The sequence below is a fragment of the Brienomyrus brachyistius genome, chromosome 7, assembly GCF_023856365.1.
Source record: "Brienomyrus brachyistius isolate T26 chromosome 7, BBRACH_0.4, whole genome shotgun sequence".
NCBI classification, from domain to species: Eukaryota; Metazoa; Chordata; class Actinopteri; order Osteoglossiformes; family Mormyridae; genus Brienomyrus; species Brienomyrus brachyistius.
This window is the reverse complement of record NC_064539.1, coordinates 13,234,782-13,260,245: the sequence shown is the minus strand read 5'-3', so window position 1 is coordinate 13,260,245 and position 25,464 is coordinate 13,234,782. Positions and strand designations below refer to the sequence as shown.

The 25,464-nt window shown below is 39.9% G+C and overlaps 1 protein-coding gene and 1 non-coding gene across 5 annotated transcripts in view; both read left to right on the top strand.

Annotated features, from left to right (window-relative positions):
- The window catches only part of arl15b (ADP-ribosylation factor-like 15b), a 95,710-nt gene that overhangs the window by 14,638 nt on the left and 55,608 nt on the right, over positions 1-25,464 (top strand). The window contains exons 1-4 of one of the 4 annotated variants that reach the window (XM_049019132.1): positions 9,267-9,499; positions 11,281-11,361; positions 20,909-21,053; positions 21,550-21,609. In XM_049019132.1, coding sequence (XP_048875089.1) covers positions 9,401-9,499; positions 11,281-11,361; positions 20,909-21,053; positions 21,550-21,609 — 385 coding nt within the window. In that variant the 5' untranslated portion in view covers positions 9,267-9,400. Of the gene's footprint in view, positions 1-144; positions 611-9,266; positions 9,500-11,280; positions 11,362-20,908; positions 21,054-21,549; positions 21,610-25,464 lie in introns of those variants that run through there. The other 3 variants (XM_049019133.1, XM_049019134.1, XM_049019136.1) reach the window with 3 other exon arrangements.
- On the top strand, positions 6,905-7,007 carry LOC125746915 (U6 spliceosomal RNA). Its single transcript, XR_007399092.1, has one exon. It is a non-coding gene; the product is annotated as a U6 spliceosomal RNA (small nuclear RNA).

The following is a 25,464-nucleotide window of genomic DNA, read 5'->3' as shown; positions in this document are numbered from 1 at the left end:
CCCCCATGACACTTGCTGTTTAGCCTGGGTGTAGCAGGTGTTTAGCTTCAGCATCTGAGGGGTTACCAGCGAGCGGCCAGTGCTGCACACCTTCTCCAAAAGCAAGAAAAACAACTTATAGGCAATAAAGAAATCGACACCTTTTTGGAATCACTGCACCTCTACTCAGTGCCTTGTTAAATACTCTGAAGATTTCTGATATTCTGTGTGTTATTTCCTTTTTTATTTGTTTCTTTGGGTACCAATCGTTCAAGTGTGGTGGGAATGCTAGTCCAGTTTGCTGACTTTTTTATTCTTAACTGGAAGGTCAGAGTAAATATTAAGCTAAACGTGCTTGGCTGTATTGCCCTTTGCAGTGTAGTTTCAGAAAACCAGTTTGTCGCATGATCCATTTCTGAACACGACTCACGGTTAAAAATAGCCGTGGATCTCGGAGGGATCCTGTCGGCTCATATCAGTACTTTCCATTGACTTGCGTATTACTGTCCTGTAGTTATCACCATAGAGTTAATAAGTGAACACACACAGGTGTCCATTTCTGCTGTTGGTGCTGTCACGGGGCTGCGAGAGACACATAGTGAACAAAATGGGGAGGAACTGGATTAGACCGGTATGTCTGAATCTCTTAAACTTCTTATGACCTTTTGGACTGTTGCTGTTTAGTGCTAATTTTCCCTTCTCAACTCCTCCCCTTTCTTGTCAAGATATGAGGTGGATTTTCTGCTTAGCTTAGTCATTGTATGTTATTCCATTGAGTATTTATCTACATTTTTATTTGAGTATATTTTGGGTGTATATTTACATACAGTGTTTAAATGAATAATATACCTGGATGATTTATGTAGGAAAATGATTTTTTTGAGCAAAGTGGCAATGCCAGTATTATACATTAATGGAAAACTGCCTTCAGTTTGCATAAGTAAATAACCCCAAACAAGCCAGATATTACCTGTCCTGCCTTTGTTCTCTCTGTGCATGTTATCGGTTTATTTTAAAAGAAAAATTTAGATAAGCAAGGGGACACTTCAAGAACATACGGCAAGGCTGGCAATCGGAATGCATGGTCCTGGTGGGATCTTGTGGCTTGCTGTGGCCTAGAGATGGAGATGGTGATGCTAGTTGTAAATTCTGCCCCCCTGACTCTTTGATTCCGGCCCCCACTGGGAAATGTCTCTGAGTGCCGCCGTGTTATATACTTAGCACGATTCCGCCTTTTGAATGGCAGGATATGAGTGGCCTTTACCTCCGTCCCTTAGAAAGAGTATCCCACAGTCCCTTAAAAATAAGCTTCGCTGGTACCACACCGATCCCTGCGGCAAGCTGGCTGGGGCCGTGCTGGAATGCTGAAATTCCATGGGCCCAGACAGGATGCTATTCAAAACAATTAGCTTTTTCCACCTTATTTAAACTGAAAACTGGGTGGGAATTTACAGTGTTTGGGAAACAAAGAACTACTTCCCGCACAGAAAATTATTATTCCTGATTATTTCACAAGGTCAGACTCATCTATTCTTGATTATAAGGGTACCTTAAAATCCATCTTTGATGGCCGCCCATTTTAAAGAAATAGCTCTTTTATAGGACATCACTAAGCTATTAAATTTCAGCATATAGTATACATTAGTTTATAAACACAGTAATGATTTAATTTTGTCAATGAAGCTGCTTGACTTGGCTGAAAGTCACTTAAGTTGGGATTCTCACTGTAGTTCCTCTGTAGGATGTCTCTTCATTCATCAAGATGCTGGTCTTTCTTTTTACACCATGAACATTTTATTTTAATGTGGCATGCTTTTTATTTATGTTATGCAATTATGCCTTTTTGTGTGACAAACCACATATAGTGTTTCGATAGCCTTTTGTGTATTCTCCTCATTTGAAAATATTTTAGTGGTTTCCATAACAAGGCATGATTTAAAACTTGTTTTTTATACTTGTCTTGTTCATGGTATTTGTTGCTCTAGGCTTGGCCTCTGGCTGATATTTATGCTTTATTGAACAATACGTTATAATTACTTAAGTAATCTTGCATACAAAGAAGATGTTATGGCATGTACTTTCCAATGGGACTCTGAAAGACTGAAAACAATTTAGTTTCTCTCTCGGTCTATATAATCTATTTGCTATAACCAGCAGATCATCAATGCTTATATGTATTTGCATAATGTGATAAGAGGCTTGGTGTAGTAAAACCCAGTGTTTTTCAGCCAGTGTGCTATGCACCGGTTGGGAAACGCTGTTTAATGGAAAGTGTGCTGTGGCAGAAAAAAGGATGGGAAATGCTGTTATAGTCTTTGCTTATTCTGTCAATCAGTAATGTGCACAATGATTGTAGTCATAGTACCTGATTAGCTGGTTCAAATATTTATGACATTTTCTTGTGAAACTTGCGGTCTCAGCAATAAGTCAAATACTTGTATCTGGAGTATTCTTTTCAGTTTGTTTAATCAAGTTGTGTGATGTCATGCCCTGTTTGGATGAGGAAGGCTGTCCAACTAACCCTCGTTTAGCAGTTTCTGTTCAGTATGTCGGCATATTGGCTTGTTGCTACTCGACCCACTGTGCTTCATTCCTGTTGAGGTAGTAATACACCCTGATATTGGTGGAGAAGGGGGAGGGTTGGGCTGTGGTTAGGAATGTGTCGGGTTTTCTGTTATGAACATGCTTATATAACAAAGCTGGACTTCTTGGTTAACCGGATAGCTTGTCAGATTTAAGGTCCCTGGTTTAAATAGACTTTTATCTTTGTTCACTTACATGTAGCCCAGACTACTTTAAGTCCGACAAGTTATCCGACTAAGCTAGAAATCCTGCAGGCCCCAATACTCTTCTGAAGATTTTCTTTAACATAATAGTGCTTATACATCCATAGGTTGCCCTTATAGAGGCATATGTGATTGTATAGATGTGTGTTTTATTGCAGTACTATGTAAGTTATACGTTTTGTGAAATTTTGTTATTTGCATAATATGACGGTAATTATTAAACCTTTATTTAGTTTCGGCACTGATGGAAGGAAGCAATAGTGTCGTCTTATTTCCATTCGCACGTCAGCATCTCCAAAGTCCCTCTTTGCCTTCTTTTGTGTAGAGCTGATGTCTCAGAACAGTTTTTTTCCCCTTTTTGATTGCGATGGCCATGGTGGAACTGTTGCTTTTTTATGGCTCATCACCATTTTCACAAGGAGTTGCTGGTTTGAGTTATTGCTCTGGGAGGTGCAGGGGAATGAAGCTACAGAGCTGCTTCCATACAATACCTTTCAGTACCCTGTGTCTGCTGCCTTTTTCTTTACTTTGGTCCAGGCTATTGTAGCTAGGCCTCCTGAAAATTTTGGTTGGCATCCCCTGTAATGGCAACATAAAAATGCCTTATGCAACCTGGATTTGTTTGCTATATATTAGTGAAAATGGTAAATGTTAGTAAAAAATGTGCAGAAATGACCATTATGGAATTAATATCAAATGTTAGATTTATTGGTGAATAATCCATGCTTGTGATAGCAAATACTTGGTGTTGGTTGGATATCATAATCCTACCAAAGGTATTAATATTCTAAGGGTATTAAGGTTTTGCCAGATTCTTTGTAAAAGCAAATGATGTTTTTCCATAACCCTCCTTTAACCTCCTTCACCACTTACTTCCTTGAGAATGTGGTCAAATTTAATGATCATAGTGATTTACAAATACGATTTTGGTTCCATTGACCTCCCCCATTTATTCTGAAGCCACTGAAATTTGTACGTGTGGGAGTGCCTGGACTGGCCATGAATTTTTAGCCTTTTCACGCCACTTATTTGTCCCAAATCAAGGTTTAAATGTCACCAAATGGATGATGCAAACAATACAGTGATTTGTACAGTACTTCAACTGTTTGGGTTCAAGTGGCCCCATCCCGGAGAAGGCCTCTTGTAATTCAGCCATACCACTCACCAGTGCGTGGTGTTTGGTGGGGATTCCTGGACTGTAGGACAGCTGCTTCTTGAAAGGCTCTGCTAAAATTTTCAACGGTTGAAGCTTGATCTAAATTAATCGAAAAGGTAGAACATGTTGCCACCACAAGCTGCTTTTCCTTTTTATTAAAATGGAGGGACTTTCCAGGGGCGGCATGGTGGTGCAGTGGTTAGCACTGTTGCCTCACACCTCTGGGACCCGGGTTCGAGTCTCCGCCTGGGTCACATGTGTGTGGAGTTTGCATGTTCCCCCCATGTCGTCGTGGGGTTTCCTCCGGGTACTCCGGTTTCCCCCCACAGTCCAAAAATGCTGAGGCTAATTGGACTTGCTAAATTGCCCATAGGTGTGCATGTGTGAGTGCATGGTGTGTGAGTGTGCCCTGCGATGGGCTGGCCCCCCATCCTGGGTTGTTCCCTGCCTCATGCCCATTGCTTCCAGGATAGGCTCCGGACCCCCCATGACCCAATAGGAAAAGCGGTTTGGATGGATGGAGGGACTTTCCTTCATTTTCTTATTTGCTTTTCTGTGATTCGGATGTCACTGCTTCTGCAAATCTCCACTCACCTGTCAGCCAGGGACATCACAGTCAAGGTTATTTCAATTCCGTTAATGAAAAAGAGGAATATGCACTCCTGGGAACTCTCATCTCTACAGTTTTGCTGTACAATAACTGTCATCCTGACTAGCGTGATGTCTAATAAATCCTGTGTATGTTGATATAACCGGTAACAACAGTCCCTCTGAGTGTAATATCAGTGTGTGTCCCCTCTGAAGTTTATTTTCATGTCCCCATGTGTTGTGTGTATATATTTCGAAAAGCTTTTTTTCTCACACTTCTTTGAAGCAAAATGTTTTTTTGAATATGTGCAATTCTGATTTTTTTTTCTTATCTTTTTAAGTTAATCTCTTATGTTGCTCTTCTTCCCTGGTGGTCAATGGCTGTACTGTTTTGGCACTTGCTCTGTTCTATAAACTGTAAAAGTTGTCCTCCACCCATTCCTATCCATTCCTCTGTGTACCTCACAGCGGTTGTTTCCCTTGCTGTTTCCTTTGACTTTCTAAAGAGTGAAAAGCGCATCTGGAATGTCGGAATCTGTAAGCACTCATTCTGATCTTACCAAATTGCATTTCACACCATCAGCATTTCTTAAAATGAGCATGCAGTGCATATCTGTGTTCCCATCTCCCGTGTGTCATGGAACCCACTATTTCTCCTGCCTGTCAAGCTCCTTATTCTCACTACCTTTGTCCCTGGGCTTTCGGGAGAACTGATCTGTTTCCTCCATTGACCTGCTTGTGTTTTGCTCATTTCTGTGTGCTATACACATGTTTTCTGTTTGTCAACGAGTTCATATTGGCCTTCACCTGTGTTTGTCTTGGCAGCCAGGACAGGGTGCATTTTTGACAAGCCATTTTCTTTTGTATTTCTAGAGGATGTGCCAATATTCCGAAATTTTCCTTATTTAGTAATGAGGGTTTTGTGACAATATTCAATAAATAAATTTAAATGTCATTTACATGGTTATTTATAAATATGTCATTTAACTTGTTGTTATAAACCATTATTTAAATTACAGTTTAAATTATACCACTAAACATTAAAATTATCAAAGTCACCCATCAAACTCAGTAGGTGGGTTCTAAACGAAATCTATCATCTGATTACATTGTTAACTCACAACAGATCGATCTCACCTAGTCCATTAATACACAGCATATATATGTGTGTGTGTGTGTGTGTGTGTGTATAATATAATGGCCACGTTTTAATACATTGTTTGAACAAATAAAATGTAGTCACGATTGAACTAACACTAGAGAATGAATTGGTAAAACATGGGTATGATATATAATTTTTATTTATATGTCAAGAGCTGTGCTGCATAGTTATCCTCAAGTTAGGAAGTTTGAAAGCTTGTATAACACACTCTTCCTATGTTAGGATAGGAACAATGACTTTGGAACTGTACAGTTACCATGGTTACCAAACAGTTAAGATACCTGCAAGACAAACACAGTTATAAATGAGAATTCGGTTGACTAGGCAAGATCAATATGTTGTAATTGTTTGAAATGTAACCAATCAGATGTTACGTTTTGTTTAGGGTCCGCTGAGTTTGATGGATGACTGACAGATAAATTTAATGGTTGTGGATAACCTTTAAATTGTGAATTAAATAATCATTTAAATGACAGTCTATAATAAAGTAAATGACTTTTAATTATTTATTGAATAGTGTCCCAAAGCACCCTCCATAATTCAGGCTATGTTGTGCTACTGCTTTTCAGTCTTTTTACATGTGAAAGCCAAAAGTTTGTCAGCTTACTGTTATTTGTACTAAGGTGATGCATAGCTGTTACACAGTGTTAGGAGTGGGTCTTACTCTTATGTAACGTATTGATCAAGTCAGCTGGCTATGTTTATGTGGACCGAAGTCCAAAGAATTAACCATTTCCATGAGTTTTATTTAATGACCATAAACTTAATGATTAGAATAACCATATTAAGTCACTTACTCATAAATTCAAGGCTAAGGTTGACTCGTGTGACAGTTCATTTACAGAATATGGGTGGTTCTGATAAGTTGAGGCTGGCTTTGAAGGTGCTGGCACACTAATGGCTGGATTGAGTGTCTTGCCTGTAACCATGTCATGACAATGAGCAGTCGCTGAATTTGAAGTCCTGCTAATCTTTTTAATATTTAATTGCTTTTCTTGTTTCATTACCATCAACGTGTTTACATTTGCTACAGACTGCCGCATTTCTGTTGATGAAAATACATCCTCTTGAATATTTGGAGTTGCTCTTGCTTTATCTCCACTATAATTTTCATGAACATTAGTAAGAGATAAACATATGACATATTTCAAATTAAGTACTCTATCTATCTTTGTTTATTTTTTGTGAAGAACCAGACTATAAGTGTATTTATCTTTGCTGTGGGTAGAGGGGTCTTGGCTCGCTATGGCTACACATGTGGTAAACAATGCAGAGAAGGATTGCATGGCCCCTACACAATGATGGCATGCAGATTTGTGAAGAATTGAATATTTTTGCCAAAAACCTGGATAGCTCATTTGGTTGAAGATCTCTGTTAGTACTGAAGGAGCTGGGTTCAAGTCTGTGAGCAGAAGATTTAGTTCAAATCCTGTATTGGGCAGAGTGATTTTGCTCTTGCACTTTTGAGCAAGTCGTTTAACCCCAAGTCCTCGAGAGAGTGTTTGACATTGCTTTTTTAATTACATGTTGTTTTAGATAAGTGTCTGCTAAGTGAATGTGCAAAAACATACTGAAAAAGCTGTATAACATGGGGTGGCTCTTCAGTGGGAGGGGGGCTGATAACTTTATGGGTTGACAGAATGAAATGATGGATATCTTGGAGTCAAACACGGACATCAGAAACTGAGCCTGTTGGTGTTATCAGCTCTGCTCTCATCGGCTTTTTGGTGGTATTTATCCATGCTATGTATTTGATATGTTTTCATTTACATTTGTTGATTTAATATTTTGAGATCTGTTCATATCAAAAACTGTCACACGGATTACTTTCAAGAAGTAGAGTAGTGGGAATGACGAATTGGCTCCTGAGATATTGTTACCTCGAACTTTAGCGGTGCGGGCTGGGCGAATGTAAGCCCGTGAGCAGCTAGTTGTGGGTAACTGGTACAGAGAGTGGTACATGTAAGACATGCAGCTTCTGGAGAAGAGACTCATGGAGGTTTCACGATTTTCCTAAAACAGAACTGGGGAATGCTGGTGACAGGAGAGAAGACAGACATAGGAATGAGTTACGTCTTCTGTATAACTCATAAATAACATTTATCCAAACGATAGTTGGCTTTTCCTTTACCTTTACCACATTTAATCTGTACTCCCATTTTTTTGTGTGGTTGAAAACAGTCTTCAATTAAAATTCCTTCAGAGAAAAGTCTTATGAAAGAAGTGTCAGCAAAATACCTGAATAATAATTCGCTTATCATCAGAGCATGGATAATCCGTTCCTTTGCTTTCCCCAACGTCTTGTATTCAAGGAAATGCAGGTTTTACATAGATAGGAGCCATGGCTGTTAAGGTGACAACACTTAGACGGTGGTATTTTTAGATATCGACTTGAATGTTTATTCTTCAGTGTGCCTCTACTCTTTGTTGACAGCTCATCATATTGAATATTTTCTATGGTCTGCACCTCATTATTGAATACAGCTGTTGGCTGGAGTCTGCCGGGCTATCCTGGAGGATATCTATCTTTTCCTGAGAGAAGCAAGGTGTTTGTTCCTTACATGAATAACTTCTACTAAGTAGGCTGACCCCTGCCCCCCAACATAAAAATTAAACTCACTCTCTCTTTGTTTGAATGTTTTTCTGTTAATTAGAGAAATCTGTATAAATAAACAGGAGTTTGGGGTTATTGATTTTGCTTAAGAAATCAAAAATCAGGATCAACTTGCTTAATATGCAGAATGCCGCATACTGTTGGTGTTGGCTGGAGCTGAGAAACCACCATCTTGCTCCCACCTGTTAACTGGGATTAAATAGTGAATCACAAACTCAGCCCTCTTGCATTCATCCCAGGAAAATCCCATAATATAATTCCCATCATTCATCTCTTCACATTATGAAGCACTTTTATTCTTTCCATATGTTTGGTACTTTGTGGTGGTCAGGGGGTTATTTTGCATCCCTACTAAGTATGCTTTCAAGTTTTTCTCATGTTTTGTGAAAATGAACCAGCAGGTGGCAGTGCATCTCCATACAACGGGGGTTGTTTGGGCTTTTCCACTGAACCTGTGGCATTGGGATGCCATGTGGTAAAAGGTGGTAATTACATATCAAGATCTCTGGTCTCTGCTGGTTTTTCAGAATAATTACTGACTTTCTCCTTAGGATCAATAAAGTGTATCTGTCTGGAGCTGCAATAAATATATTAAATACAATGTAAATTATAAATTTGTATAAAATTTGTTTTTATTATAAGTGATTTACAAACTATACAAATCTATCTGGGCCCCAGTAAGTATAATTTTCTAAATATGAAAAATATAGTACTATATAAATAATCATACAAGACTTTGCTTGGTACTGGGGTGGTCATAATGCTTTAATAGGTTTAACTGTTGTTTATTTAATCAAAGTAAATTTAAAAGTAGGTCAAAGTTTTTTAGTTAAGACACTCATATATTCCCTTTAACCTAGTTAATCTATGGGGCAGTGTTATGGAGAAAAGTGGGTTTGCAAGCTGTTGTGGGTTCTTAATGAAAACAATGCTAGATTTTTTTTTTTGTCATGCATTTTTGTCTAATTGACTCTTTGGTGCTGGGTGGCAGGCGCCCTCTACCCCTTTTACCCAAACTGAGCTCTTTGGTGGGGGGTGGACTTTGTAGGCATTCAGCTGCACCCAGCAAGAACTCCGGAAGCTCTTTGAAGCAAAGGCGACTGAGTGAAGCCACAATGGTCTCCATTATCGACAACCCTCAAACAGTCCTCTTTCTCTTTTGGACAGGAACTAGACACAGTTTGGAGGGAACGTACCCACAACCATCGAAGGGGGTATAGGTCCTGTGCATAATTAGCCTGACACAGTACAGTTTTGTATAATTGAAAATGTTGCCAGTATGGTTTGCATCTAATGACTCCATAAAAGGAATGTTACATCATTTGTGCACATTTACAAGGAGAAAATAAAGCTGGAATAGTAGATATTGCTTTTGGCAGAATGCAAAATAAATAAATAAATAAATAAATAAATAATATTATGTAAATACATTTTATTTATATATATATATATATATATATATATATATATATATATATATATATATATATATATATATATATATGTGTGTGTGTGATCATTTAGTATTATCATTGGGTCAAGCAAGGATTGAAAAGGGGAGGAATTAAACATGGCATGTGATTTTTAGAAACTGTGGTCCTGGGATGTATTGCGATGTTTTCAGAAAGGTTAAAAAAGGACAGACACACACAGGTTTGTAATTGTATCTTTCTGGTGAGTCTCCATTAATTTCTATGGGGAAAACTCTGATCCCAACATGACAGCCTTAACCCCTACACAGCCCAAACCTTAACCTCAAGTAACCAAACAAAATCCGATACTTTTGCCATTTTTACTTTTCAAGTTTTATCAAGTTTTTATTGCATTGTGGGGAATATTTGGTCCGCACAATGTAATACAAACATAATCCACACACAGCAGGCTGACATTTGTGCCATCATAAGAATCTGTAGAACAGACAAACATTCTGCCCCCCAAGTGTTTTGTTTTTATTTTTAATGTCATGAAGTTTCCTTTAATTATATAGCTCAGGAACCTTCAGCCTTGGTGACAAACCCCTTGTCCTCATCAAAAGCCATGGTTTTTTTGGACAAAATATTAGGATGTAGTCGGAGCAGGCCAAAATTTGCCTGCATGTGTTGGAAACACAAAGGGCAAGCAGAACAGTGTACATATATACTATATAATGTAATATATAATAGAATATAGTATAATATGTCATAAGCAGCAACTTTCAGTTCTCTGAAGTACAGACTCTGCATCTCACAAGAGCCTTTAGTTCACTGCCATCGTATACAACTTGGTTCCTGAGCTGTTTTGAAAAATACAGTGGGTGTTAAGCTAAAACCTTTCATCACAGTTTGCTTTTATCACCTTACTACTTCGTTCATTATTGGGGTTTTTTCTGTGTTGATTTTGAAGAGTGAAGTGGTCAAAGTGCTCCCTGGTGGACGGGCATCCTGTCCAGGGTGTGTTCTGCCACATGCACTGCTCCTCCTTGGGATGAGTTTCAGATCCAGCGGCACTTTGGATTCTAGGAATGGTCATAGAAAATAAATTGAGAGGAGGAAAATATGAAAAGCACAGCCAAATACAGCAGAGCTTGAAAGGCCTGTGCTGCAGTTAGTTATCGGAGAAAAACAAGACTTAGTTATATTCATTAAAGGCGTCATAAAGTTGTGGATCCAGGTTTTTTTCATGGTCCCAAGAGAATGGGAAAATAGTATTTTGTTTATTTTGATAACTTGTTCCTGTCTAGTCACGGTACATCTGTTCTTTGCTTTATTATTATATTTATTCCCAATTAGTCATTGATCGTTGATTATCCAGGGACCTAAGTCATTTTAATGAGGTGACGGAATGGATTACAAAACATACAAAACATTTATTTCAAAAGGGAGGAAAATCTTAAGATACCATTTGACATGTTAGTTTTTTTTCTTGTTGCACTCATATTTAAAAACAATATTGTAAGGTTTGAGCTAGCAGCTGAGATCAGCTGATGTACTAGTTCAGTCTTTCACTTCTGACCTAGAACCAGCTGCATCTCCTCTCATGGTTGTATGGTGAGGAGGGAGACCAGCTCAGGATGCATACGGCTTCAGGAAAGATCTGGGTAAGCGTGTTTGAAACTGATAGCACATGCATCAGTATTTTGTGTGGTTTGAGAAGAAGCCGTATCCATGGTAATGTATCCAGTGATGGTTGTGATGGTTGTAAGGTTTAAACACCGTCCTTACAGCTGCTGGTATTTAGCTACTTATTAAAGTCGGTAACACTTCCTGTTATGTGGCAATTAATTTGGCCACATAACAGGCTTATTTATGGTCTTGTGGCTCAAATAAAATATATGTAAAGTCTTACCAGTTACTGTAAAATCAATTTGGTCAGGATCATATACGAATATTTTTCCATTCTGGTATGTTGTCTTACTTTATTCATGTTATGCTTTTTCACCAGAGGAAACGTAAAGCATAACATGGTTTAATAATCTGCAAAATTTCAGTTTTTATGCTACTGTAAGGCCATGAATATTCCAGTTGGTGAGACTAAACCATTGGTATATATTTTTTTAAATACTTTTTTTTTTTTAAATGCAAGATTAAAAAAATTCTATATTTTGTCTCAAGTTCTGCTCTTATTTTTTCATGCTAAAATGTTCTTAATTTCTTCGTTCTCTGCTATTTGTCCGTAACCAGCTTCTGATCTAAACCATCCCTCCCACATTTCTAGTGTATTAGAGGAGCTCATTGTGTGCTGAAAGCCTTTTGTGACCTGTTTGTATGGAACACCATTAAGAATCCTGTTCATTAAGAAATCAAATGTCCAGAGTCAATTTGCATAAAGCGAATTTGGCAGAATAAAATGCATTCTGCCATGCTAAAACAGTTCTTGGTCACAATGCAAAATTAAAAAAAAAACTCATTTATTTTGCAGTTGATGCCCATCTTTTTTAACAATGGCCCTCTAAAGGGTTGTTAGAGCGTGTCTTTTGTGTTTGACGGAAATGTGTTTATCTTTAAAACTTTCCCACACTTTAGTGGAAGCGGGGGCCAAAGATTTGTTTTTATTAAAAATTAGGCCTATCTGTGATACATAGAGATGCTGCATAAACATGCATTCTGGCCGACGTCGGGGCCCAAGCCCCCCGTGTCTCAGAGCTGGCACTCTTCCCCCGGGCCCTTGCATTTGTATCTAGGGGGCTTCAAAAGGGGGCCCCTCGGGCTTTGATCCTCCATCTCGGTGCAGAAAACATCTTTTCGGCTATATTGTGTTGGAAAACTAAAGGTTTTGACGCATTATGCTAATATGTTCAGGCTAATCACCCTTCCCCATTACAAGATTTATATTCCTAAATGCCTTGCAAACACTCCTATGTTGCACCCGGCCATCAGCCCTCCCTCGCTCCTCCCTCGCTCCTCCCTCACGTGCAGTAATGCTGAAGAGGACGCCCTCTGTGTGGCTGTGAATGCTCCGGGGCGTGGGGTGAAGGGAGGAGAAACATGAAAAAGCAGCTGTGGGTGGCCCTTCACTGGGGCGAGTCTGCACCTCCTCCCTTTTTTATATATTAAATGAAATGCATTATTAATTATTGTCATGAAGTCCATATTGGTTTCTTTCGTGGCTCTCAGACAGAAAAATGTGTTGCCTTTGTTTGGAGGTGATTCCTGTTACGTCGGCTTCTCCTCATGTACTCTGCTCCCAGACAGTACCGTCTGTAGGACCTGCTGTTTGGATCATATTTCTTCCCCCCTGCATCTTTACAACCCCTCCCCTCCCCACCCCCTGCCTTACTGTGTGAAGGCTGCCCCACAAATGCTCTCCTGTATCTACTGGAAATGCAGCACAGGTTTGAGATAAGAGTTTCTGACATGGCATTGGGGTCCGACTTTCCCAGCATCATTTGAATTTGGAGCTGTACGTCAGTGACCAGCACCCCAATATCTCAATGCTGTCTTGGTTTATGGTCAGTTGTGTATCCAGACCTCTTCTGAGATCTAGAGATTTTGAGATGTTTCATTCTAGGCAGCATTTTAGCATCCCCTTCTTAAATCTAGGCATATCGCCTCCACCTTATTGTCTAGTGTGTTTTCTCCTTCTTGCTGTTAGAGGCTATGGATTGCTGCAGAGGATGCTTGCAGCCATGCTCGACTAAGGCAATGTTACCCACTTTGATCCGTGCCTGAATTACACCGGTTACCTCTTATTGCCATATCCAGATGGTGCGACTGGGAACAAACAGGTCCACTGGTGCTACTGGGAACAAACAGACCCACTTTCTCAATAGACTGTCTAGACTGGCCTCAGACCAGACAGACACAACCTCCCATCAAATTAGCGTTTGTCAGATTTATGGTAATGGTTCACAACAGCCTTCCTGTCAGTGGCATCAAGATTTACAGCTCAGTTCCCCCCCCCCCCCCCCCCCTCATATCCCATCACCTCCTCGCATCTTGCGTTGCCCTGATTATAAACTTTTATGACATATCCTAACTGCTAAAAAATAAGCTAGGTGTGCTGCTGTTTGGACCAGATATTCTTTCCTGGGGCTGCAGTTCCGGGGTGGGAAGAGCGTCACGTGGACTGTAGCTTGTTTGGATCTGTTATCGTTCTGGTTAATGGGCAGAGAGGAAGAGGGAGCCCACGTATGCTAGAGTTCTTCCATGCCTGCCTATGGAGGTAACCTGATACAAGTCCTCCGCTCAGTGGGATTCACCTTTCCATTCTCAGTCTAAATGTTTTTCCAAGGCTACTCCTCATCTTTGATCTTGTCTTGGTTGGACAGGGAGCTGGAGATACCATGTTTTGCTGGAGGCTGATGCTGATTACTGTGTTGGGAGAGCAGGGTGGGCAGTGGTGTTGGCTAGGGGGGTAAATAACTAAACTGTCTTGGTCTGTCCAAAATGGATGTACTTTGTTTGCCCTGCTTGTAACAGAATGAGATGCTTCTGTCCTGTCCCTGCCCCTCACCCAGGAACATGAACATGAGGTAGCACTCTATCTCAGTAAAACAGCTGTACCGTGTGTCAAGTCATGGTCTGGTTTTCTTGTGTTATTCATGAAGAATTTAAACCCTTCATGATGTCTGTACTCCTTCCTGTCTGTGAGATAAGCAGGGGAGGAACTGAGGTACTGTCCTATGCTGCGTCCTTGTACTGTGTTATGGAGTATCACATTACTCAGTGCCCTATTAGAAACACCTGTCCTCAAGGTGGTAGGGTCAGTGCAGACCAAACTAGCCAATTTCTAATGGTTTAGTCATTGCTAAAAAAAAAAAAAGTGCTTCATCACCAACTTGGAAGGATCTGCTGGTAGGAGCCAAGCTTGCAATGCAAAGCCATCATGAAAAAATAGGTTTGTTTGTCAGTTAAAATCGAATTTTTCTGCTCCCACAGTTGAGGTTGCTGTCTATTCTTTGTCTACCATCTCTTTTTCAAGTTGCATAAATCAATAGCTTCAATATCTATGTGGAATTCCTGTTTAACAATTAAAATAATTGAGAAGACTCAAATTCAGAGACTTGTACAATTTCGATGTGTATCATTTTCGTGTATATATTTATTTTCACATTGTGTTTCAGCATTGAGGATGACAGAGAGCTAGGTGGTGCTGTGGATTCACTCATAAACGTGTTTACCTGCAAGGAGGGCACCTCTTTTGGGTACACCAACATGTTAATCGGGTTTCTTTCTTTGAGCACGCAAAAAAGGCAGTCCACATTTTCCGCTTTGGCAATGCGTTTTGGTGCACAGAGACTGATGGTGTATGTGTACTTGTTGCACCATGTATATGCATGCCTAAGTGCACATCCACAGTGTAAATGTATTCTGTCAGCATTACTAGTGTTTAAGGACCAATTGTTCCAATGGAAAAACAACACTAGCAGAGCCGTTTCTCATTATAAACTATTTACTCAATTCACATGGCCATTGTGCAGACATACTTGGTCAAATGGTGATCTCATTTAGTCAGCCACTGGTTTTATCTAATTTACTGGAATATTCTGTCTGGTTGTCTCCAGCATGTGCCCATGTTTCACTCAGTCAGACCAAAGCCTGCTGGGTCATGAACAGGGCTAATCATTTGTGACTTTTGAATCAATGCTGTGGGTAAGCGGAGCTAAAGATTTTTGATGCATAAAACAATGGGGATTCAATGACACGGTTGTAGCTGGACATATTGAGTGATGCTGAACTACTTGTGAGTAACGTATATGAATTGGGAAGTCTATTCTAGTGTTTATGTGATTCTGTAGCCAGCTGGATGATTTGCCTTATTGACAATATTTAGTAATCGTGCTACTGGGCTAGATCTTAGGCTGCTAGACACAGTGTTGCCATTGTAGTGCTACAGTGGGTACAGACTGTCAGACAGACTCACTCACTCAATCCTGAAGGAAATTTTGGCTTCCAGTAGCTTGAAAAATACAGTGGTACCAACGATAATGTACATGGTAATACAATAAAACACAAGGATTGTAGATATAGAGGGTGAAGAAGCTGTACTGGTCAAAGTGACTCGGATAATAATAGCTGCTATCATACATGTATGGGGTCCAGTTTACTACCACGACACACAAAATTGTAGTTTTGCTATTTTTGACAGCTTCATCAGAAGGTTATCTCAGGAAGCGCATTGCAAATGATCAACTAAATATTGCTTACAAGAGCAGTCCAGACTGGTGTTTTCATTTGAAACGTTTAAGGCGTAGAACAGTTTCTGCAGCAGTAGCTCTGTATGGGTAGTTTTAGATTACCTGGGTATGCTTGGTTTCTTCGCAAATGACAGTAAAGCTACGGTTTCATCCTTCTGCCCTGTATTGGATAAACTTTTACGAGGTCTGGAGTCAGAATGATGCGCATTTAGTGATGTAATTAAAGTTTTCTGTTTCGGGCACCCCCAGGTATAGAAACAGGCATTCATCACAGACTAACTTTTTCAGGAAATTCACTGTGTAATTATAAAATACCTTAAAATGTAAACAGGATGATATAGTGGCTAATGTTTGTGTTCTGGGCTATGCATCGATTGGACCTAATGCCGTCAGCAGAAAGTCGTCATGTTAACATAGTTTCACGATTGTAAGGCTGTTTTCTTAGCTTTTACCCTCCTGCCTTATCGTGACTCGCTCCTCTTCACCGCTTCCACACATTCTCCAACACCCTGCTCCACTTGACTCCTCACCCACGTTCACCTACCCCTGCCGGGGCGCTTTAAAGCCACGCCGGTCCGGAATGAGACTGAACGACAGTGACTGACAGGGGGGTGGGTGGGGGGAGTGGGAGAAATATGAATGAGTTCCCCTTTTCACAAACCCTCCCACCCATGCCCCACAACACCATTGAAGGAAGGTCTGTTATGACTGTTGCTGGTGTGTATTACATACATATCAGTCAGTGGCCCTGTCCTGTTCCAGCTGGAGCCTCATATAAAAAGCTGTCATTCGGAGGATGATTGAGCTCTCCAGACAAGTGCTGGCCTTAGGCTCCCTCTGGCTGTCTGGATGGGCTGGCAGGGAATGCCAAGACCAGCCAATGTCAAATGGGGGGGGGGGGGGGGGATATTTCCTCCCCTACAGCCTTGGCTCAATCGCATTACATCCACTACACCCATTTTGAAGCTCAGATGAGTCTGGAATCGTTTTGCAGTTAGATGCAGAATACCAAACTTTTGTGTATGAGGTTGCTGGTCACTTTTTCAAATAGTCTAAATGCAGCATGTCTAGTGTTGTCTTCCCCCTTTTACTGTTACAACCTGATGCCAAATGTAATGATGACGTGAGAGCAGCAGGTTGCTGATTAGTGTCCTGCATGGCTGTGTTGGAGAATCAGCAGTAGACAGCAATGACTGTTCATGTCAACACTGTGTGAATAATTTTCAAAAACTTTACTTTGGATGATCAGGAAAACAAGCATATTCTTGTGGAACAATAATTAAAGCAGTCTCTCTAGTGAATAAAAGCGTAGATTTTTATAAAAATGCATACCCGGTTATTGCATAATTTGGATAAAGCAGAAGGCTTCTTTCCCAGAGGAAAGGGGAAAAAATGTTGGTCTCTAGTTTTCTGCTCTGTTTCTCCAATATTACAAAGAGATCACTTCAGAACAGCAATAAGCCATGTTACTTGTAGTCATTTTAGCTTATTCCTGATAGGAAATCATTCTGGAAAATCCCAGGGAGGACAAGGTTGGGCCCAGTGGTGCAAAATTTCTCCTTTTCAAGTGTCCAAGGACACGTTGAAATGACTATAAAATTCTAAATGACTCGTCGTCTTACCGCCATTTGTCAGAAATATGATTGACCATTTTTTACCCTCCATGTATGCAATTTTCCAACACACATTTTTTAATTTAGAGAAGGTATTTTTCTGAGATTTTTGTATAAGTATTTTTCAGTGAAATCATTATACAGTTCATCATTGAATACCAAAGTCATTAAAAAGTGTAAACACTGCTTTTAGCACACATGATGTCTAAAATACTGCGATTAAAGACTGAATGGGTATGAAGTTGGGTAAAATGGGGCTTCGTTGCGACACCAAACATATTCAGTATACTGCACACAGTGACGCAAAATTGTGTGTGTTAGTTTTTTTTTCTTTCCAAAACTGGTTTATTTGCTTAAAAGCAACCATTTCTAAATAGACTTAGATCATGGCTTGACAATCTAGTGAAACTATTGTAATGCTTAAGGAAAGTGGTTTGTCTCATTGTAGACTGCCTTAATTGTATTATTAATGATTGAAATAAGCAAAAAGGGCAGAGGATAGCAGAGGATGACGGACTTGGGGAGCCACTTGCTTGTTTGTGTAGCTCCGTATTGTTCTGTAGAGGTTACAATTGCACTGATATTTAATCCTGTGCTATTGCAGAGTGGATTTAGCGCAGCTGTGTCTGCTGTTCCTGGATATAATGTTGTTAAATCTTTGTTTGAGAGCCAGGACTGGCTGTCTGCCAGGCCGCTTAATTATGTCGGCTGTTTGATGTCTTGACATCTTTGTTTTTTTTTCCTTTTTTATTCCTCTTTTTTTTTAATTGTCAAACAGCATCCTGGGGGGGGGGGGGGGTGTATATGGTGGACTTTTTAACAGTTGTGCAATGAAGTGAGGCAGTGTAGGCAATATCAGCCCAGAATAATTCTTAATTTGCATAAAACCCAACTAATCACCTTCTGTGACTGCAAAAAAAAAACAATGAGGTAATGTCTGGCAGCCTTTTTGTGGAGAGAAAATTAAAACATTTTAGTAAGGAGTGATTGATAAATTAGGAACTGAGCATCAAGTAGCTCTTATGGAAAGGACTTGGCAGCATTTTATATCTTGTGGCGGGTGGGCGGGAGGGGGTGAGACTAATAAGTCACCACCTAAAAACTTTTCTTGCATCTTCTCATCACTATAGCAAATAGAACTGTTAACCCATTCTTATGTCACAAGTATAGATTTGTGTGAGGGGCTTGGAACTCCTCTGATTCCATGGAGATGCACTTATAGGGTTAAAGGGAGCATGACGGCATGTAGGACAGAGCCGAGGGTGCAATCGACATGCTCCGTCAGGGTGACAGGATGGAGTGAATCTCACATTCTCGGAAGCTCTGGAATGAGGGTCTCAGCCTTCGGAATATTTGCTTTTCCCCTTTTTGAGCCTTCCCACCAAGCGTCCTCATAAATCACTTTGTCAGCTGATCAAGACGAGGCTGTCTGATGTCAAAGGGGGTAATGGGGGGGGGGGGGGGGGGGGGGGTTCGCAGGGTCAGAGGCTGGGCACTGTTTTCTTAATGTGACTTGTGAAATTTGCTTCCGTTTCTTCACTGTAACTAGGTTCTTGCCTGCCCTGTCCTGCAGTTTCCACCTATCCAGAGATGCTGTTTGATTTCCGGGTGACAGTCAGTGTATGAATAGAACTGGGAGGTCTGGACATCTGTAAAGAATTACAGTTAAATGACAGAGAGACACCATTATCATTGGAGGTCTGGAAATGCAGTGCATGTTTTAAATTTGCACAATAAACAACATGACATTTTGTATTTTGCAGTCCACACATGCAATAATAATAACAATAAAAAATTTGAACGATGCATATGTTCCTTTTGTGGCATGCAGTTAAGATGTACACTGCTTTGTGAGGCACTATAAAAATGGTACAACATGTAAGGGACTTTCAAAGTTTTAAATCTGCTTTGAAAAGGACTCTTATCTGTTAATGGGAGCCTCTCCATGAAATATTTTGCTGCAACATGAAGCTGAGAAATAAATTGCAGGACTTCACCTGGAGAGTTGGACTGCTTGTGTGTGCCGGTTCTCTGATTTTCCCCGCTTTTGCCACCGTGGCCCTCCCGAGCCGGATCGGCCACCCGGCTGCCGATTATTAAGAGACTGTCTGGCTGACAACCTGCATACTGTGTCTGTTGCCAGAGATGTTTCCTCAACAGCTGCATGCTGCCTCTTTTTTCGGTCATCTCCTCCTAGGACAAAGAACATGCCGTAATCTGTGCCGGAGGGCCGCTGGCTGGCTGCTGGGGGTGTTTGTGGTTGTGGCCATGAATTCCCTGCATTGCTGGTGCCATCAAAGCCCCTTCTCCCTCTCAGAGATTTAGCATTGTGTTTTTTTTCCCCCGCTCCCCTGTTTATCATGTGCTCTAAATTAAGGTCTCCTGGAGCAGTGCTTCACTTTGGCTGTGGCCGCTGATGTTTGGGCTGCGTTATGGACGGCCTGCTGAAGCTGTTTATGGCAAAGCCCTTGGTCATTTCTTAAAAAGACGGTAGATAGGATGCCTGCCCCATGCATGATTCTTTCCTATTGTTTTTCCTTTAATTGTTTTTATCTTGAACAGAAACATGCAATACCTTTGACATTATGTGTGCAAGCATGAGCAGAAAAAAAAAACAGTAAGAAGTTATGGAAGAACAAAATTAAAACATTCCATGAACATAAAAGATTAAGCCTGAAGCCCTCAATAAGTCTTCTTTTTGACGGACAGCCACAGACATTAAACGCTTTCGTATCTTTTTGTTTAAATGCTGAGATTTTCCTTTGGCCTGTAGACAAAAGCCCTGCTACCTGAGGCAAGTGACTGAGCTTCAGACATTTTGAGAATGCATAGTTGATTAAATAGTCCAATTGACTTGATTAAACAGGTGTGTTCTCCTGGTTTCGGGCAAAGGAGTAGTTGTATTAACTAATATAGACTAGCGATGTTAATGTCAGTAATCTGATGATTACTGTAAGGATAATATTTCTACGTCTCTGTATATCTGAGGCATGTGTGTAGCACAGCAGTTATAGGACTGATACTAATCCTATGGTTGCTGCTTCAAGTCAGCAGGAAGGGCTGGTCGCTGGTTCCACTCCATAGTGTAATTAAACCACAACTGATCCAGTAACAGAATACTTAAAACCTTAGATCGTATTTAAAAGCATTTCCGCACATTTTCTTAATTCTCAAGAAGAGCATCCAAATTGGCCCTATCAGAGCAAGCCTTATTCTCTTAGCATCTGATCCTTAAAGTTCCTTGGTTAGGAACTTGCAGGGACAATGGGGTTTCTTCTGAATGTTTGACCAAAAAAAACTGGCTGCCTCTATCTTTCCAAGAAAACTGCTTTATAAGAAAGATCCTTGTTTTAATTGTCTTTTCTGTTGTTTTTTTTTTTTTGCATCTACACCAGTGTTTCCGAGCACTGTGCTGCAAAGGACCTCCACCACCAAGACCAGAGTATGACGTGGTATGCATCGGCCTGACGGGAGCCGGCAAGACCAGCCTGCTCTCCCGCCTCTGCAGTGAAGACACAGACAACATTGTGCCAACTACAGGTGCGATGACCACTTACCACAGTCCACAGGGGGCAAACCAGTCACCCCTTTAAGGCCACATGTCTTCACTAACTACTGCCTAAAATGCTAAATACTGGTGATGCGTGAGTTTGTAGAAGCATCGTGACTTGTGTGTTGGCTTCATCACTGCATGTCAAACGACACGTTGTGTTGGTAGAGTCGGCTTGAAGCATCTGTTCAAAGTCTTTGAGCATCTGTTTTATCTAACTGAAGATATCTTGGTTATAACGATATTTAAAATGTCCTGTGATGATTGGATATTATTTCGCCTTTGCATCCTGTTACTGTAGAACACTAGATAACTAGGATTTTTTAAAGATAATCCAAATAATGCAATACTAATATATTATTTCTATTTTTGCTTATCCTAATACTTTATCTGCTCATATAGATGAAGTACCACTCAGTTCAAATGTTTTGAAGTTTATAACTGTGTTCATAACCTTATTCTTTATCATTTTAAAATTTTCTTTAGGTTTTAGCATCAAAGCTGTGCCATTCCAGAATGCCATCCTGAATGTAAAGGAACTTGGAGGTAAGTTTTATTGAACTAAAGTTAATTTGTGCCAGTGTTAATCACTAATAGGAATTATATACTCTGGTCTGATTTTCTTTTCTTATGAATAAAAAATTCTCAGTATAACAAGGTACTTGAATTTATACTTGAATGGTTTCATATTATGATTTGTGGACAAATCAAATGCAGTGGTTAGCACTGTTGCCTCCCACCTCAGGGACCCGGGTTCGAGTCTCCGCCTGGGTCACATGTGTGCGGAGTTTGCATGTTCTTCTCATGTCGTTGTGGGGTTTCCTCCGGGTACTCCGGTTTCCTCCCCACAGTCCAAAAACATGCTGAGGCTAATTGGAGTTGCTAAATTGCCCATCGGTGTGCATGTATGAGTGAATGTGTGTGTGTCTGTGTGTGCCCTGCGATGGGCTGGCCCCCCATCCTGGGTTGTTCCCTGCCTCGCGCCCATTGCTTCCGGGATAGGCTCCGGACCCCCCGCGACCCAGTAGGATAAGCGGTTTGGAAAATGGATGGATGGATGGATTTATGTTGCCATGCTTGTCTCATCCAGCTGGTCCAGCCTAATTAGGATTGGGATTTATGAAATTTTAAGTAAGTAAATGACCATGCACTCATCTTGCACCTGCACTGAGTCGTGGTGAGGCCAAGAACATATTGTAAACAGCACAGGGCAAAGGCAGGAGCACACCTTGGACAGGATGCCACACAATCCCAGGGCGTGCACACGCACATACTTTCAAAATATAGGCAATTTACAGACAAAGTGTTGCTTAACTGCATGTGTTTGGACTGTGGGAGGAAATCCGAGTCCCATGCTTGTTCTCTATTGCTTTTAAAACCGCATCTGCTCTGGGGTCTGTGATTTATTTATTTCTTTATTTATTTATTTTTTGTTTCTGGCAAGTTTCAGAATGAAATGCACAGATGAATAATATAACGTTACATGTGATGTTGTATTGGATAAAGGATCAGTACAGTTCAACTGATGTTTGAACTACACCTCCATATCTGAGTTGGCACATTCTTCATTAAAGTTCAGATGTGTTAAACAAATCAAAGGGGGGATGGGTGGCATGTCCCTAGATGGTAGTAAGGAAGAAGTAGTAAAGAATTGAAGGTGTTTGTACCTAAAGGTAATCCATAGACGTTTAAAGTCACGTTGTACCAATCATGAGGATTTTGCAGCATGACATGATTGGAGTGAGCAGGAGGCTGTGCTCAAGCTGTCTGCAGTGCATGTTTAACTGCTGCCAGGCAGCTGGATTCAATGCGATTGCTATTGATTTGGTACTTAACGTGTTTGAGATTATATATTCTATGAATATATAAAGTGAATGTATTGAATTATACTATAAAAGATCCTAAATGTGAAATATCTTACATTGCTGCCTTATTTGATGCAAAATGTTGTTTCCAAATGAGGAAAAGAGTGTTTTTTTAGTGAAGTAGACATCGTGTGAAATATCAAAAAAACTTTTGTCTCAGTGTGAGACGATGCATGATCCTTTCTCTCCTGCATGTTCCATACCCACTGGGGAGGCTGATCCCACCCCGAACAGGATGTCTGAAAACACTTTTCTTATACGTTCTTTCTTGGGAGATCAAAAAAAAAGTATTTTCTGCAAGCATGTGGTTTCTTTTATTGTCAAAGGTTATGGTGATGCGATTTTTACTGATACGTCATTTAGTCAAGTTTATCTTGTTACAAAGTCCAACAAATTCAGACATGAAATCATTTATAAATTTCTATTAGGAGCAGAGAAAGTTTTAATAACTTTTATATGAACACCAATATGGCGTAAACAAACACAATTAAGTATGTTTGGATTAAGTACATGTTTAGATTGTCTGGATTATTCTGCAGGTGCCTGCTGCTGGCATTGTTGGCACAATTGTAGACTTTGTTCTTAATTTAACTTCAAAAGAAAAAAAACACGTAACTGTGGCCAATAATATGAAGATATCTGTGTGGTACAGTGTTAAGATGGCATTTGCAAATGCTGCCAAGGTTGTGAATGAGTATGTTTTATGTAATTTCCTCAAACATTCTGGTTGTACTTGTAACGGCTCTATTTCTGATAGACTTCTGTCACAAGAGAAACCACCTTGACCAGTAAATTGACAGTCGACAGGCAAAAGTATCTCCAAATGGTTTGTCTTATTTGCTTTAGATGAGAAGCTGAATGAAATCTTGTGATGCAGGGATGGGAGTAAGGAATAAAGATCTTATTTAGATTTGTGAGTGGGGGGAGCAGGTGTTTTCAGATTTCTGTGCGTTTTCTGGGTCTAGAGAGAACCAATCCCAGTTTTAAAGCATTGAAATAAGGGTTGTCCATCGTTAATTCTTTTGCAAGTTTAGCGTAAATGAAAGTGGGACAAAACTTTAATTATATGGAAATGTCACCAGGTACATTTTCATAACATGAAATTCTTTGGACCCCCTATTTGAATTATTTTGTTGTATAGGCCTACATTAGGAATGTTTTTATGTATATATATTGTGGATTTGAAGATATTTGATAAATGGCACATTCTGTCTGGTTATTAAGGCAATTGATGTGCTCTAAATTCAGTTTATCTTCAGCATTGGGGAACACTTACGGTTCACTTATGGTTTTTTCTGTAACTGAGGATATTTTAATTAACAAAGAATGATAATGGAACAGAATGATTGTCCTTTATCAAAATCATCTACCTTGCTCTCTGGGACATGAAAATCTGCCTTTTACTGACAAACACTCTTGCCTGGAGTGACTGGATACTTGTTTCCATCTTGAACAGTTACTGTTGAGTGGCTATTAATGTTCTGTACTACTGCTGCAGACTACTAAATTGTTCCCAGGTTGTGCTGGAAAATGTGGTCTGTGGTTTTCTTTTGGAACCATAGCGGAAAGACTTTCATTAAAAGTTATAAAATAAACAAACTTGTGTGGTTATCTTTTAATATTTTCTATAATTACCTGTTGCCTGTTGTGTAACTGCACAATAAGATCTGTTTACCCTAAGCTTTATAACCACTTGCATGTCTTTAGCATATACATTTTGTGTAGAAAATATATAATTTTCAAGTATTCTTATTTTTTCCTAATATATCCAGTGCACTTTATTCATTTATGAATAAGACATGACTCCTCTTTTAACTTTAAGGACCATGTAAAATTATATATGTTTATTATTTAGTGGTGCCCAGTAGGTGGCAGTAATGAGAAGCTGTGAATATAACAATGTTAATCATGAATAATTAATAAGTTATTTTTAACGTGCATCAGAGGGAAAATTGCAGGTCTGTAGTATACAAAAATTGCAAAAGTAGATCCATTGGAAAAGGGCTTACGAAACTCACTGGCTAACAGAGGAAGCCTTAAGCAGGAAATGATAGATCCATACTTTGTCTACTATACTATAGACACAATTTACAGTGGCTATCAGTCTTGAAAATGATTAAAAACCAAGCTATGGAAAATCCAATGTTATCCAGATTTTCTTTGACGTGGAAACGCTTTGTGGATTTTTCTGAACTTCACCGTTATCTCCCAGTTGAATTTCTAAGTTATGCCTAAGTTGGAAAACATTTTAAGTATAAATTCTCATCCAAGAAGCAAGACTTGGGATTATTTTTACTAGGGGGTTCAAAACATTATTGCTGCCTTTATGGCTGCCTTTATCATTGTTTAAAATGATGTCAGATGTGGGAAATGGCAGTGTCTGAATATTTTCATTGCCTCTGTGTCATCATGTACATAATAACAAAACAACTGTGACAAGCCTGCTTGTAAATGAACAGGTTGACTTTATCACAAATGATTTTCTCCAAGCAGTAAATAAATGGCTGTGCCAAATCACAGTCCTGTTTAGGACCAT